Source organism: Fundulus heteroclitus, unplaced genomic scaffold (genome assembly GCF_011125445.2).
Source record: "Fundulus heteroclitus isolate FHET01 unplaced genomic scaffold, MU-UCD_Fhet_4.1 scaffold_48, whole genome shotgun sequence".
Taxonomy (NCBI): Eukaryota; Metazoa; Chordata; class Actinopteri; order Cyprinodontiformes; family Fundulidae; genus Fundulus; species Fundulus heteroclitus.
In genome coordinates this window covers 710,927-725,690 of record NW_023396901.1, presented here as the reverse complement: position 1 = coordinate 725,690, position 14,764 = coordinate 710,927, and the positions used below count along the sequence as shown (strand labels likewise).

The window sequence follows — 14,764 nt, the reverse complement described above, 5'->3', positions numbered from 1 at the left end:
TTTACTTCACCAGGTCTTATTTAATATCATCTTAATTCCTTACATGCATCTACAAAGCCTATAATACACTCATGCCTGCCTTGCTGATCGGCACGTAGAGTGCTGAAGTGACAAGCTAATGCTAGCTCATTTTTATTTATTTATTTAACTTTTATTTATACAGGTATTCTCATTGAGATCCAAGCTCTCATTTTCAAGAGAGTCCTGTTTGATAAAACAAAACAAATATATTGATTTTATCTCTCTATTTGCTTCTTTAACTGATCAGGTCTTTATGTGATTCCAGTAAAATGTATGGCGACGAAACTTGCATTTAGTTTGTCCGAGTTTGGACATTGCTCTGCTGTATTTTTTAGGACGGGGTGTGTCCACATTTTCTGCATTGAATTAAGTGGGAGGAATAGCAACACGTTATCTTGAATGTCTGTAACATTTTGAAGTTTGGGCTTTCTTTTTCTTACAAATTGTCATACTTTGTGCTTACTGGGGCCTGAGTAATGGTCAGCTTGACTATTGTCTTACAAATCCTCTCATGTCTCCAAACCTAGATTGCTTTCACTGCTAATTTTTAGCATGTAAGACATTAACTACTTTAAACTCCAAAAAAACAAACAAAACAACAAAACAAAACAACTGAACCCAGTGTTGCCAGATCTGACAGTTTCCAGCCCAAAACCAACGTAAATCTTGGCGAACAAAAAAACAAAACAAAAACTGCCCAAATCACAACCTGTCTTGAACTCATGTTAGAATGAATATATTATACACATAATTATTATTATTACACATATAATAAAGAACACACTATTTGCAAACAATAGCAGTAAAGCTATAAAGGAAAACCATTTCACATACAGTGCAATCAGACAACCAAATTACCTACACACAAAGATCACATTCCCAATCACGTTGTCATAGCAAAAGAAAAAAGTTATCAATGGCCTCCTAACATGAGATGTAAGTCTAACATAAAATACAAATTCTTCCTCTCTCTCTTTTTCTCTCTTTCACAGAGTCGAGATCAGTCTAACATTTCTCTTTCATACAGCATCAGCCATGAAACTAGTGGACCTGTTGAAGTCTTATTGGGCCGTTTAGAATTGAAATTGACAAATATATTTTGATAGTGAAACTTAATTAACCAATGACTATGTTCATTGAGGATGTCAATTCTTACAGATTCTAGATATTTCAAAAATAAATGAACCAATAAAATAAGTGCAAGGAAATATAATTTTAATACAATGTACACGTTTTTTTTTTGTTCCTGCCACACAATGACAACTATTTTTGACAGAATTTTCCTATGAATACTTTTTAAAAACATACCAAATTTCTGCTGCCGTTTGTGAAGGACAATGAAGTTATTCTAATATATTATTTAAGCAAGGAACTGGTTTCTTTTTCTCACATATTTTTTTAAGCTGAGGGATTTGCTTTCTCTCCTAAACCTTGAGAAGCATTGTGTCTATTGACTAAATACTTGACATAGACAAATGTTTCCCTATTTCGATATTTCTAGTTTATGTACGTATCAGCATATCAAACTAAACTTTTCATGCACCACCATGTAAATATGTGAGATGTGGAATTTTATATACAAAGATGTTGCAGCCTTGGTTACACACATCTACAGCTTCAAGCTAATTAAACCAATGTCTTGTTTGTCAAACTTCAGTTAATCTTAATAAATCGATGGGTTCATATTTTCGGCTTTCCTCTGAGTGGATTGAAAGAATCCTTCGTTGAGTGATAAATTATGTGTGGCAATATGTCTGAGTCTGTGAGGTATTTGTCAGGTTTGAATAATTAAGCAGAGGTGAGCAGTGGCAGCCAGGGCTCAGAATATGTCAAATGGGAACTGAATACAAATCATGTACTGGTGGAGTCCAAGCAAAGATATTTTAGTAAATTTGTGTACATGGAGAATGAGTAAAGCTGCCTGGTTTGAATATATTCACTGCTCCTGTGTAGCGATGTCCTGAAACTAACTGGAACATAAATAATCAATGTTTTATCTTCAGCAAATATACCCATACCCCGAAATGCACTCTATAATTTAATCACATGGTGGAATTAGGATCCACATAAATATTAATTACATTTCTGCTCAGTGCTGGTTTCTTTGCTTACCACGAGTCAGTTATTTTAAAACTGCATTTTTTATTTTAAGGTGATTTTAGATTATAGATTCAATGAATTACACATTTTAATCAACAATGTATTTTAAAATCAAACAGTATAGATTTTTCCAGACTATATAAAACATTTACATCTTTAAGTAACCGCCATTTCTTTATCTTAGTCTCTTCATAAATTATACATAATTTAAGATCAAAACATGTGTGTGCCTTCAGATTAGCTGAAGGAGAATATACAGAAAGCTTTATAAAATTGGTTTGCATGGCCAAGCGGCTTCATCCAAGCCTTACATCACCCAGTGCAATGCAAATAAATCATTGGAGCATAATTAGAGATCTGTTTTCAGGAGGAAATAATCTTGCCCTTCCTTTCTTATCATCCAAAGGACTGGTTAAGCAGTTGCCAGGTGAACACCATTTTGCTAAACATATTGTATCGAGTGTAAAGTTTGGTGCAGATGGGAATATTATGGTCAGTGCTCTCTGACCTCATAAATGTTCTCCTGGAAAAAATGGTCAATATTCCTATAAACTGTCCCAAACGTTGTGGAAAATTTTTAAGCTGTTTTAGTTGCAAAGGGTGGACTAAAAAAATAATATAAATTACTTTATATTAATAACAGCATGTCAATAAAACTCATGTTTGTGTAAAGGCTAGGGACCTACAATTTTTGGCAATATAATGTAAATCCTAATGACCAAGATTAGCAAATGTTTTAATGACACTGAAATAATTGGAAAGAAAGACATCAGTGAGTAAAGGTATGGGCTGATTGAATTCAGTACTGCCATCTCAATATTCAGCAATTATAACACTATGTTAGTTTGTTTTTTTTTTTTGCTAATTTTGCAGCCCTAGTATCCAGCCATGACGCAGAAGAACACTGATTTCCACACCACTGATCCACACCAAGTATCACATGCTTCAAGGACATGAAAAAACTTGATCTTCTTGTAAGTGAGGCAGGAAAGAAAGTCTGAGAAAAGACTGAGAGTGTATGTGTGTGATGTAGATTTCTGGCAAAAGACAAACTAAAGCAGAAAAACATCCGTTTTAGTGGCTTTTTCTTTTTCCTGGTAGACCATTTTTTTCCTCATGCTCTTCTCCTCATTTTCCCTCATTTAGTCTAATAAACCATCCATTTCTCTCTCTCTCTCTCTCTCTCTCTCTCTCTCCCTTTCTCTCTCTTTCTCTCTCTCTCACTCACTTGTTCTTTTGTATGACCCCGCCTGTTGTAATGATGAGATATCTCCCAAAATTAGATCCGCCTCAGAAGAAGTACAATATTCTCTCAGTGAAACATGTATTATGGGTTTGCATGTTGCCATTTTGAGTTTATGCTGCAACATGCTGTCTCCACTACCAGCATTGGTTGTGAACAAGGGGATCTAAAAACTACGAGTAATTTATTCAGAGTTTTTTTTTTTTCATGTTTGGTTTTAGGTTGTCACGATGCACATTAAGTTGTAATCCAGTTCTGATTAAAAGTTGAATCTATGAAAGAGATTTTGAAAGTGGCTGACATGTAGCCTGGCCACCCAGACTCAGTTTCGCTTTTGCTTTGCTATGCAGCAAACTGAGTGTGGAACTGCTCCCATAGAGCCCTCTTTCCTGATACTGACCAATCAAATGCATCGGCAGACTTTATATGTTGAGTGATGTGCAGCGCCCAAGAATCCCTCAACCAAAACAAACTGCATGGCCGCCGCTACAGAGCGTTCGTTTGCTAATGCGCTTTCTTCTGTTTTAAAAAGAATCATTCACCGTAGTCTCCGCTCGACCCCATGTTGAATTATATTGTGAAATGTTGACAGCAGAAGTCTGATTGTGCCTTTTATACGTCACGTCCGCAGTTTCTCTGATTGGTTTACTTTGTGCCTGTTAACTCCGCCCTAAAAAAAAAAAACACTCTACGGGAGCAGTTCCAGACTAACTTCAGCCGTATCAAAGGGAGGCAAAAGTTAGTCTGGCTGGTCAGGCTAGCTGACACTTTTTTGTTAAGTCTTTGAATAAATCAGTAGAAGTAGATTTGCATCACCATCTATGTTGATATTCACCAAACATCACCAAAGGCAAGTGTAGTCTTTAATATCTAATTGGGATAAAGCCTTAGATATCCATCCTTATAGTGCTCTAAATTAGGGGAAACAGGGCAATTACCTACATCCTTTGTAACTCATTGCTATAATAACCTCTCCACTTAATGAAAGGGATAAAGGAAAGTAGAAAGTAATCCAACAAAGATTACTCAGAAGTGCTTTTTTTGTCAGGTGATATTTCTACCTTTCAAACTAACCGTCTGCCTTTGACATCAGGATTTGAGAATGCAAATCTTTAAACTACACCAAAGCTTTTCTGCATGATTACTGTCATGCTTGTCTCTTTGCAACCTTCCAACCTAATAGACACAAACATAAATTACATTTTGCATAGTGACCCCAATGATGTGTACATCTTTTCAACATTTCCCCTGGTGCTTCAGGCCTTGTCACTGATCAGTGTTGCTAGCAACAAAACACAGCCTGCAGCAGACATCAACCCATCAACATGTTAATTTCATGATTTCGGCAAAGAGCGCTATAATTACATTAGCAGCAAATTGACATCATTGGGGCCATTTAGAGCATTAGACCCATGCAGGACTTCCTACTGGTATCGGTTTCCGGTGGATTGATGGCGTGATTGCTTACTTGTCCTTTTGCATGATCACATCATATCAGTTACACCACTAACTAGATAATCTGCTCTCAATTTCAATTATTGTTGTCCTTTATCATGTTCATTTGATGGCATCAACACTATATAGCTGCTTGTGGAATAACTACAAGTTGTGAACAACAGGTTGTGCCTGCTTGTTGTTGATAATTAAGAATGACGTGCATCTTGTTTTGACCTTAACCTTCCCCTCTCACGTGGTTTGAGCACGTGTCCATGCTGGTGATCCTGTTAAACTGTGTGACTCTGGGGATGTTTCGACCGTGTGAGGACGTTACCTGCCTGTCAGAGTGGTGCCGCATCCTACAGGTGAGTGTCATACCCAGTTAGATGGGCCTACATGAATATTCTTTTAGGCTCTGAATGCTGTTTTCTTTCTGAGTGTGATCATGTTTTTGAATGTCCCCTGTGAAAAACATCCACCGTGCACTTTTAAATTTACTGACAGGAATAGTGCAACAGGACTTAGACGTGCATGGTGCAAGTTTTGAAGTTAAATATGTTTAACTTGCACCATGCTAAAACAGCTTCAAATAATATGATTATTTATTTTCTTTCTCATGCATGCCCTTACAGTTGCCCGACATGTAAAATGATTTATCCTCTATTTTTCACAGTTGCTTCTTTGGGCTAGATTAGTTTGCGCGGTGGTGACGTGAGGCTTGCTTTTGTTCACCTGTCTACTTTGTTGAGTCTCCCATAATCATGCATTTAGGAGAAAATACAGACTTACTTCTATTTTTAAAACTTTCTTACCTCAGAAGACATCATTCCTCTACACAAAAGACCTATGCAGTTGCAACGGCAGATGCTTTTGCTCTTCTCCCATGCACGTGCACAACGTTGGTGTAATTTCAACTTGTCGTCAGAGGAGAGAAATTTGTGCAAAAATTTTGGAACTTATGCTATGCTCCTTTAATATTCCTTAAACCTTGCACAATTTGTCAAATTACTTTGACTGAGTCATTCTAAAACAGAAATATGGCTTGATTTAAACCTTTCTATTGATGTCATGACTGTATTATTAGGGATGCTTTCCTAAATCTTAACAGCTTTGCAGCCTTTAATGGGAGATGTAAATTTAACTTGATTTGTCCATCAACTCTGATCAGCTTCCCTGTCCCTGCTGATGAAAAGTATTTGCACAGTGTGAGGCTGACTCCAGCACAGTTTCTTATTAGGGATGGTGTCTCAAGGGTGTTAATTTGGCTTTTTATTCCCCTACCTTCATAAGGTAGGGCTATAAGGTAAAGGCAATAGGGTATATTTGTGGATAGATTTGTTCTTCTGCCCGAGCTGTGAATCTCTCCAGCTCTTTCATAACTCTCATGAGTCTCTTGGCTGCTTATCTGATCAATGCTTGGCATTTATACAGTGTCCATTCACAGTACGTCATCTTAAGACACTAAAAAAAAGTACATTCTATTGAATCATACGGTCTAAGTCTAGAGGATGAAACAGAATACATAGAGTTAGTTGCAGTAAAAGCCCAGCTATATCTAGGCGATAAATGGGGTTAAACACTTTTGGACAGGGCAAAACGTATCATCCATAGGAGGAGACTTGAAGTTGTTGACAGCAATAGCTCAGCCGATGTGCCACTCCAGGACGGAGTCACAGCCAAACGGAACACCAGGCCGGAAAGAAAGAGCATAAAGTTAAAAATATTTGCAATATTAGCAAAGCGGTCATTATGTTCTCCAGCAGCCTAAGGCTATGGCAGTATAATTACAGAAATAGCTCAGGGTAACCTAAGCCACTCTAACTATAAGCTTTGTCAAAAGGGAATATTTCAAACCTGGTCTTAAAAGTAGACAGGGTGTCTGCCTCACGGACTAAAACTGGGAGATGGTTCACAAGTGAGGAGCTTGATAACCAAAAGATCTGCTTCCCATTCTACTTTTAGAGACTGTAAGAACCAGCAGTAGACCTGCAGACTGAGAGCGAAGTGCTCTGTTAGGAACATACGGAGCAACCCGATCTGTGATGTATGATGAAGCTTGATTATTAAGAGCTTTATATGTAAGAAGGATAATTTTAAATTCCATTCTAAATCCAAGAGGAAGCCAACGAAGGGAAGCCAAAATAGGAGAAATATGACCTCTCTTTATAATTTTCATCAGAACTCACGCTGCAGCGTTTAGGATCAGCTGCAGGCTTTTAGAGTAACTGTATTTTTTGGACTTTCTGATAATTAAGAATAACAGTAGTCCAGCCTTGAAGCAACAAATGCATGAATTTGCTTTTCAGCATCACTCATTTTAAGATCATGGATTAAACAGTGCTCTTTAAAAAGTTCAATCTCATAACTCATTGAACTCTACAACTTCATCACAGACCTGCACCCACTTTGTGTTGGTCTAGCACACACAGTCTCGTAAAATAAAAACAGAATACATTGTAGTTTGCAGTTGTAATGTGACAGAATGTGAAAAGGTTCCAGTGAATTGTAATTTTTTTGCAAGGCACTGACTTTATAAGCAACAACCAATATCCAGTGTCAACAAATGGGAGTAATGAGTGTTGTCAACCTTCACAGTTCTCAATCTTTTTCCATTTCTTTTTTTCCATTTCTTTATTCAAATTTGTTTTCTTGACTTGTGTTATTTTTTATTATTATTGCTTATATTTTACAAATATAACTTATATAAGTTAATTACCTCTTATCGGCTTGTCTAATTGATATTTTATCCGTGAATACTTGTTTTGGTGAAGTACTGATTCGTGGCACATTGAGATAGACTCATTATACTCAAATACAGACATTCTTCTTGCTGTATGAGATGTCTAGTTAATTGAGACACAACCAAGACCAACCATGCTGAGTCTGAACACTTCCCTGCTGGAATTAAGCTAACTGATTTGTTCAAGAGATCCATTTTTTCACAGGGATCCTTACCTCTATAAAAAAAAAATATATATATATATATATTAGGGCTGGGCAAGTTAACGCGTTAATTTCGCGTTAATTCATTAGACTATTAACGGCGATATTTATTTTATCGCGCATTAACGCATGTCAGCTTTCAGTCAGTGTCAGTCAGCAGGCGCGCTGTCACGGCAGCCCTCCCGCTCCCCCTCCCCTCTCGTACATGGCTCAGCGGCGCCAGCCAATCAGCACGCAGGCTCAGCCTGGCCCGCGCACTCAGCTCTCACACAAACTTAATACACAAACAGCTGAGAGAGACCGCAGCAGCGAAAAAACATCAACAGGGAAGTAGCACCGTTTGGCTTTATTTTAATACCGTAAATGAAATCAAGCTGTATGTTTTGTAAAAAGCCGGTTCATTTCAGTGGAAACACAACAAATTTATCTAAGCACGTGAAAAAACATGAAAACGTCGAGCCCCAGAAACGGAGAGAGGAGACGAAACTTCTCTCACTGCCCCGACAGACCCACAGACTGATGTCTCTGACTGAGGCGTTTCAGTCCTCCAGGGAACATCCAGGTAGATCAGTGGATGGATGGATGGATGGATGGATGGATGGATGGATGGATGTTACTGGAGCCCACACATAACATGTAATTAAGACCTTGAAAGAACCCAGTACATATATTAAAAAGTGTTATTTAAGATAAGATAACATTAGCTAATCCTTTTTTTATCCCACGACGGGGAAATTAATAGGATTAAAGCAACAGGCAGGTGCACACAACACAGACAAAATTACATAAGGATTGAAATATATAAGAGGTGGATTAGCGAAAAAACACTGAACATAACATTATTATTATTATTATTATTATTATTATTATTATTAAATTGTAATAATAAAATAAAAACCACAAAACCCAAAAGGTCAACAGTTTCATGATACATCAAGCTTAGGGACTGGCTAATATACAGCAGGTCAAAAAAGGCCATATTTTGGCTGCAGTGCTTGTTCTCTTATGAAGAAAAGATCAACTAGTGCACTAAATTCAATAGATGGGTTGAAAATATCCAGTATAAAATAAGTGCTACAAATGTTACAACACTTTTGTTCATATGGCAGCAGAACATTAAAATAAAAGTGCTCTTTACACTACTTTTGAATTCATTCTTGGAGTTTGTAAATACAATGCGATTAATCGCGATTAATCGCGATTAATCAGGGCGATTAATCGCGATTAAATATTTTAATCGTTGCCCAGCCCTAATATATATATATATGCTTTTGCTGATGTGGAGATTCAACTCAGCTGTCTGTTTGTGAAAGTTTTTATTGAAGCTAATGGGGAATTTATTTTTGTGTGTTTGTCTGTTTTTATCCGACCAGGTGCTGGATGACTGCATCTTTGCTTTCTTTGCGGTGGAAATGGTCATCAAGATGGTGGCCCTTGGAATCTTTGGCCCAAATTGTTACCTTGGTGACAAATGGAACCAGCTTGACTTCGTCATTGTCATGGCAGGGTTGGTATTTCTTTATTGCAATTATTATATGATGTTAGACAAACCCAGCAAGGTAAAACCTTAACATCTGTAACACAATCAGGATGACCCTCAATGAATGCTAGAATGCAAACATTTACACCAATGCTTTCAAAATAAAATACAAGCAGAAACAGAGTGCACAAATTTATGATCTGTGCTTGTAGCCCTCAGTTTAAAGCAGACACTCATCATCAAACATCACAATGAAATGACAATAAATTGGTAGAAGATATTCAGATGTAAATTTCTGATATAAATTTGAAAGATGGCAGGATAATAGAAAATCTTATGTAATCTTTTGGCAGGATGAGGTAAGATACCTTTTTTAGACCAATGTAGCGTTCCTTATCTTTTTCCGTAAGTCCCCTTGTACACATGCAAGGAATCATACAAGTACAAATGCACAGTAAGCATGTTTTCTGCCTTAGAAGGGAAATGTTAATTGCAACAGAGGATCATAAGCATAAAAAACGTTATGTCCACTTTGGATGGGGAAGCCATAAAGGTTTGGTCAAGGGTAGCTACTTCTACAGTTTCTGGGCCAGGCTAGTTTTTTTCCAAATGCTTCTGCTATATTTTCATATTTACTGTGCTTGTCAGTTGCAATATACACCAGGCGTAATAAGGTTTACACACACCTGTTAAAATGGCTTTTGTATAACAAAGATGAATAATTATAAAAACTTTTTTAAATTTCTAATGCAATGTATATCACGTGCAATTCAAGCAAAGCAAGACAACCATATCTTTGAAAATGTGGAAAATGAAAGAGCTTAAATGAACTCTTTGGATAAGTGTGGACCTTTTGAGTCAGTTTCAGCATTCAGTCTTCTGTGGTACACACCAGCTATTAAATCTAGATAATGTGAATAACCATAAATAAAGTTCAGCTGTCCAAGTGGGATTTTCTTGACATTTGCTCCTTTACATCATTAGCTAAAGCCATGGTTTACAGAGAGGCAGCAAAGGATCAAATGAATGTCATTGTGCAATTGAAGAGGACATACAAGGAAATTCCACACCATTTTTATGCCATGGAAGAGTAAAGACAGTCATCGATAATTAGAGAAAAATGAAACAACAGTAACAGTATAAAAACGGAATATTTCTCCTTAATTGATCACAAACAAGAAGAAAACCTGGAAGGTTCAGCCCACAAGCTGACAGCAAAAATGAGGAAGCTACATGGATTTCTGTTTAGTACTAGTTGTGTTCTACATGTTCTAAGTTCAGTTTTTTTCTGTTCTTCTTTTGTTTTTTGATTTTAAATGGGAGAATTTTGTTGTATATTAACTACCTCTTTATTTTCAGGGTGATGGAGTATTCTCTGGATGGCCACAATGCCAGCCTGTCAGCCATTCGTACCGTTCGAGTGCTTAGGCCACTGCGAGCGATCAACAGGGTACCAAGTAAGTCCAACACTTTCAATGAAATTATGTTTTTCTCTTTTAACAGAGTAATGATACATAAATGCACATTATCTTTTAGAAATCAGTATATGCACCTTATTTTAGGTGTGTGTATCTTGGGTATTGTGCCAACACATACAAATTCAAGAATCTTTATTGTTATCATGTCACCATAATGAAATATTGATGAGACACTGTGTCAGAATGCACATGGATTATGCATTACACACATATAAAAGACATGAGATCAACCTTTTTAATTGATTACACAAACAACACTTCTTGAGAAGCTTAAAGCGTGCAAATAGTCCATGGAATTCTATAAAATGTTTCAGTCAAAACAAGACAGCTCGCAGTCTGTTACTTCTTTCTATTGATTAGCTGGGATCTGCTTCTGTGATTGTAATGATCTGAGCATGATTCAGTAAAAGGAAGCGGTGGTGTCGCATCACTGTGTAGTGTAGCATTGTTGCAGGTGTGCTACTGTCAGTTCTGAGACAAAGAACTGGTGTCATGTTCCTCTGTCATTTATTTGTTGTTTTAATGTTTCTGAATCAAGTACTTAATGGAAGTGGGACAAACAGTGCATTGCCAGAATGGTTGAAATTTGTGGCAAAACGTCTGACCCTTTTGTGGACAAGCTCATTCAGCATAAACAGTGTCTGATCTTGTAGATGGCGTCCTACAATCCTTGGTGGGATTGTATAGTGCAAACAATGGGGCTCGAAAGAGCACATGATTTTGCAATGCATTGTGGGATGCTGTTGCCATTTTCTGTAGCAGCGGCTTTTGATTACATTGCTGATTCGGATGCAGTGTTGTGAGAGATAGAGACGCAAAGTACTTGAAAAATGGACCTTCCTAAAGAGATATGTGATAAACTGTGCCGAGAAAAGCTAGACCCTGTTCTGAAGGTTTGTTATCTTGAAAAAATCTCTGGGATCTGTGGGATTGTTCCATACAAGCATAATAAATGGACAAATGATTTATATGTCATGACGCTGCCACCCACTGCCATTCTGAAAAGCTGAGCTTGCTTTCTGTCTCATCAGTTGAGTTAGTTTTTTACCAGCAAATAATTCAGAAATGTTTATGGACAAAGCGGCTTTGAGTGGCTCCAGCATCTCAGAATTTTAATCTTAAAGAGAAAATTTGTCATTTCAGAGATACATAAACAAGACATCTTCACCTCACAGTCCTCCTCATCTGCTCCGGTGTCTGCCGGACAAATTTATTTAAAATTATTTTAAGCCTGGCATCTACTCTTCATTTATGTTGGAAATAGTTAGGGGTTCATCAGTTAATTTATTTATGAAGCAGGAAATATTCACAAATGATCTTTACTTTTACTTTGTCTGCTACCTTCAGCAGGCTAGGCTCGCACTAGCTGGCTATGCTAGCAGCCTGCTCAAAAGCTCAGGGTGAAACATCATAACAAGCTTTGACAAACACATATGCCCATTATTACTTTTAAAATTACTTCACTTATATATGATATATCACATAAAACCTCCAAGGAGTGAGGTCAATTTATGAGATAATGTCTAAATTAATCTCCTATGCATGGACGAAATAGAGGCTCTCCTTGACACTTACTTTTTTTGCTAGCAGCAGGCGAGGCTAGCGCTAGCAGGCTGCTGAAAACAGTACAACAACCAATATGAAAATGTTGTCAACACACAGGTATCGGGACATTGTGTTGAAAGTGAGATTTGTTTGTCACACGGCTGCAATCCAGAGGCAAATAATCTACAGGGCTATTGTGGTTACATCAGGGGTGTCAAGCTCCAGTCCTGGAGGGCCGGTGTCCTGAAACTTTTAGAGGTTCCCTGGTACCACACACCTGAATCAAATGGCCCAATGGGGTACCGCGCGCGAGCTATTTTTAGAAAAACAACGTCACAATGACGTCACATCACGTGGTACGCAGTGGGGCAAACTCCGGAAACCCGCCGCTGTTTTGCTGTAAAAGAGACGTGCGTTAGCCTAGGTTTTACTCGGTAAACGACTGCTTTTTCCAAATCTAAGACCATGGTTTTTAAACATTGTTGCTATGGAACGTGCAACAGCGACTCGAGTTACGCTGATCGGCTGCATATGAAGAATGTTTTCTTCAAGACTGCCAAGGAGAAATGTGTGCGCTTGGTACACCGGGGCGGTCGGCCTACACAACAGTTCAACCCGGAAAAAGTTACCAAATTCAAGTACATATGTAGCAAGCATTTTGTCGGAGGAAAGGGCCCAACCGAAGAACATCCTGACCCAATTCCAGCGACATCAAGTAGTGAACAGGTAAGAGTATTTTGGTGGCCGACTTGTTAATAAAGTAGCGCCTGCTACCATGACAGCATATAGGCTATCATGGTAGCAGGCGCTAACATGATAGCCTGCTACCAGGATAGCTTACTAAAAAACATTTCAAATGAGACAAACATTAAACATATACCCATTCCTGGACGGTGATTGCAAACAACAACAAAAAAAAACGGCCAACGCTGCCATGATCGCCGCGCAGGAAAAAAACCCAAAGCTTACCGTTCATCAACTCGGCCCGTTTTCCGGTCTTTTTAAGCCCTCGAACCTCAAGCCATCGTTTGAGCTGAAGGTTGGTGTGTTCTTCGACAGTGCGACCAGTAAACCGTGCGCCTGGGACATCGTCTTGGGAAAGTTTAACGGCTGTAAAGTCGGTCATATCGCTGGTTCTGTTGCGCTTGTAATAGCTGGGTTATCCGTGCGTTCTCTCCTGTGTGCCCTACCTAAGCGGCAAAAGGGGCGTTGCTCTTGAGACGGTGACGTCACGTGCGCGGTACCCCATTAGCTCCTCAGTATGCAGTCAGGTTCTTCAGAGTCCTGCTAATTACCTGATTATTTGACTCAGGCGTGTCGGACCAGGGACACATCTAAAAGTTGCAGGACACCGGCCCTTAAGGACTGGACTTTTACACCTGTGGGTTACATAATGACAATAAAGACAATTGATTCTTAACTCCTACAGACATGCACAAAGTAAGGAAAGTCAGAAGTGACAAAGACAAAATGAGGACTGGATGATACAGAGGAAAACATTTTCTATGTTACTATCTGTTTGTGTGTGCGCGCAGGGGTGTGCATGTGTGTGAAGGGAAGTGAAGGGAAGAAAACACTGAGTGATGAAGATACCTGATTATTTGACTCAGGCGTGTCGGACCTTACCTGACTCCGCCAGATAGATTTGCTCCGCATATCCATCTGGAAACCTTCCGTTGAAGTAATTTTGGGAAGGGGCGAAAATACTGGTTAGCTGATTGGCCTATGTTGGTGATAGACGGGCCAAATAAACCAATCAGATTCGTCGTCGCTCTGTTACGAGCGACGACAAAAACACAACCACAAGCCAAGCTACTCTTGCTGCTGCAGGTAAAGGCTGGTTAGCTCAGCAAAGAAATACTCTGTAATTCTGATAAAACTTGCTCGATAGCCACGCTAACGCTAGTTTCATCGGCTGAAGCCGCCATGTTCTTTAGACTGAACTGTCGCGCTTCTCGTTGCGTCACACCTCAACCCGCCTCAAGGCCAACGCTGATTGGACGTTCGTTTGGTGAACGGCTCCAAATTTTCTTTAACGGAAAGTAGCCAGACTGATCTGCGAGTGAAACCTTGAAAGCTCGCGAGATCAGGATGGTCTCACGAGGCTATGTCGGACCAGGGACACATCTAAAAGTTGCAGGACACCGGCCCTTGAGGACTGGACTTTGACACCTGTGGGTTACATAATGACAATAAAGACAATTGATTCTTAACTCCTACAGACATGCACAAAGTAAGGAAAGTCAGAAGTGACAAAGACAAAATGAGGACTGGATGATACAGAGGAAAACATTTTCTATGTTACTATCTGTTTGTGTGTGTGCGCATGTGTGTGAAGGGAAGTGAAGGGAAGAAAACACTGAGTGATGAAGAAACAAATGAAGACGGACAGATTTTTGCAAACCCATTGATATCAGTACAGTTCTTTGCAAAAACATTTATTTTTCAAATAAAAGTCTGTAACTGTTGTCAATCCAAATAGTTGTCGCTCAAACAAAATGTATGTATATGTATATA

General features: G+C 38.6%; 1 protein-coding gene across 1 annotated transcript in view; it reads left to right on the top strand.

Annotated features, from left to right (window-relative positions):
• cacna1ha (calcium channel, voltage-dependent, T type, alpha 1H subunit a) overlaps nt 1-14,764 on the top strand; it is a 200,669-nt gene that overhangs the window by 82,999 nt on the left and 102,906 nt on the right. Inside the window, exons 3-5 of the mRNA XM_012876653.3 lie at nt 5,055-5,166; nt 9,118-9,251; nt 10,584-10,681. Coding sequence (XP_012732107.3) covers nt 5,055-5,166; nt 9,118-9,251; nt 10,584-10,681 — 344 coding nt within the window. The remainder of the gene's footprint in view (nt 1-5,054; nt 5,167-9,117; nt 9,252-10,583; nt 10,682-14,764) is intronic.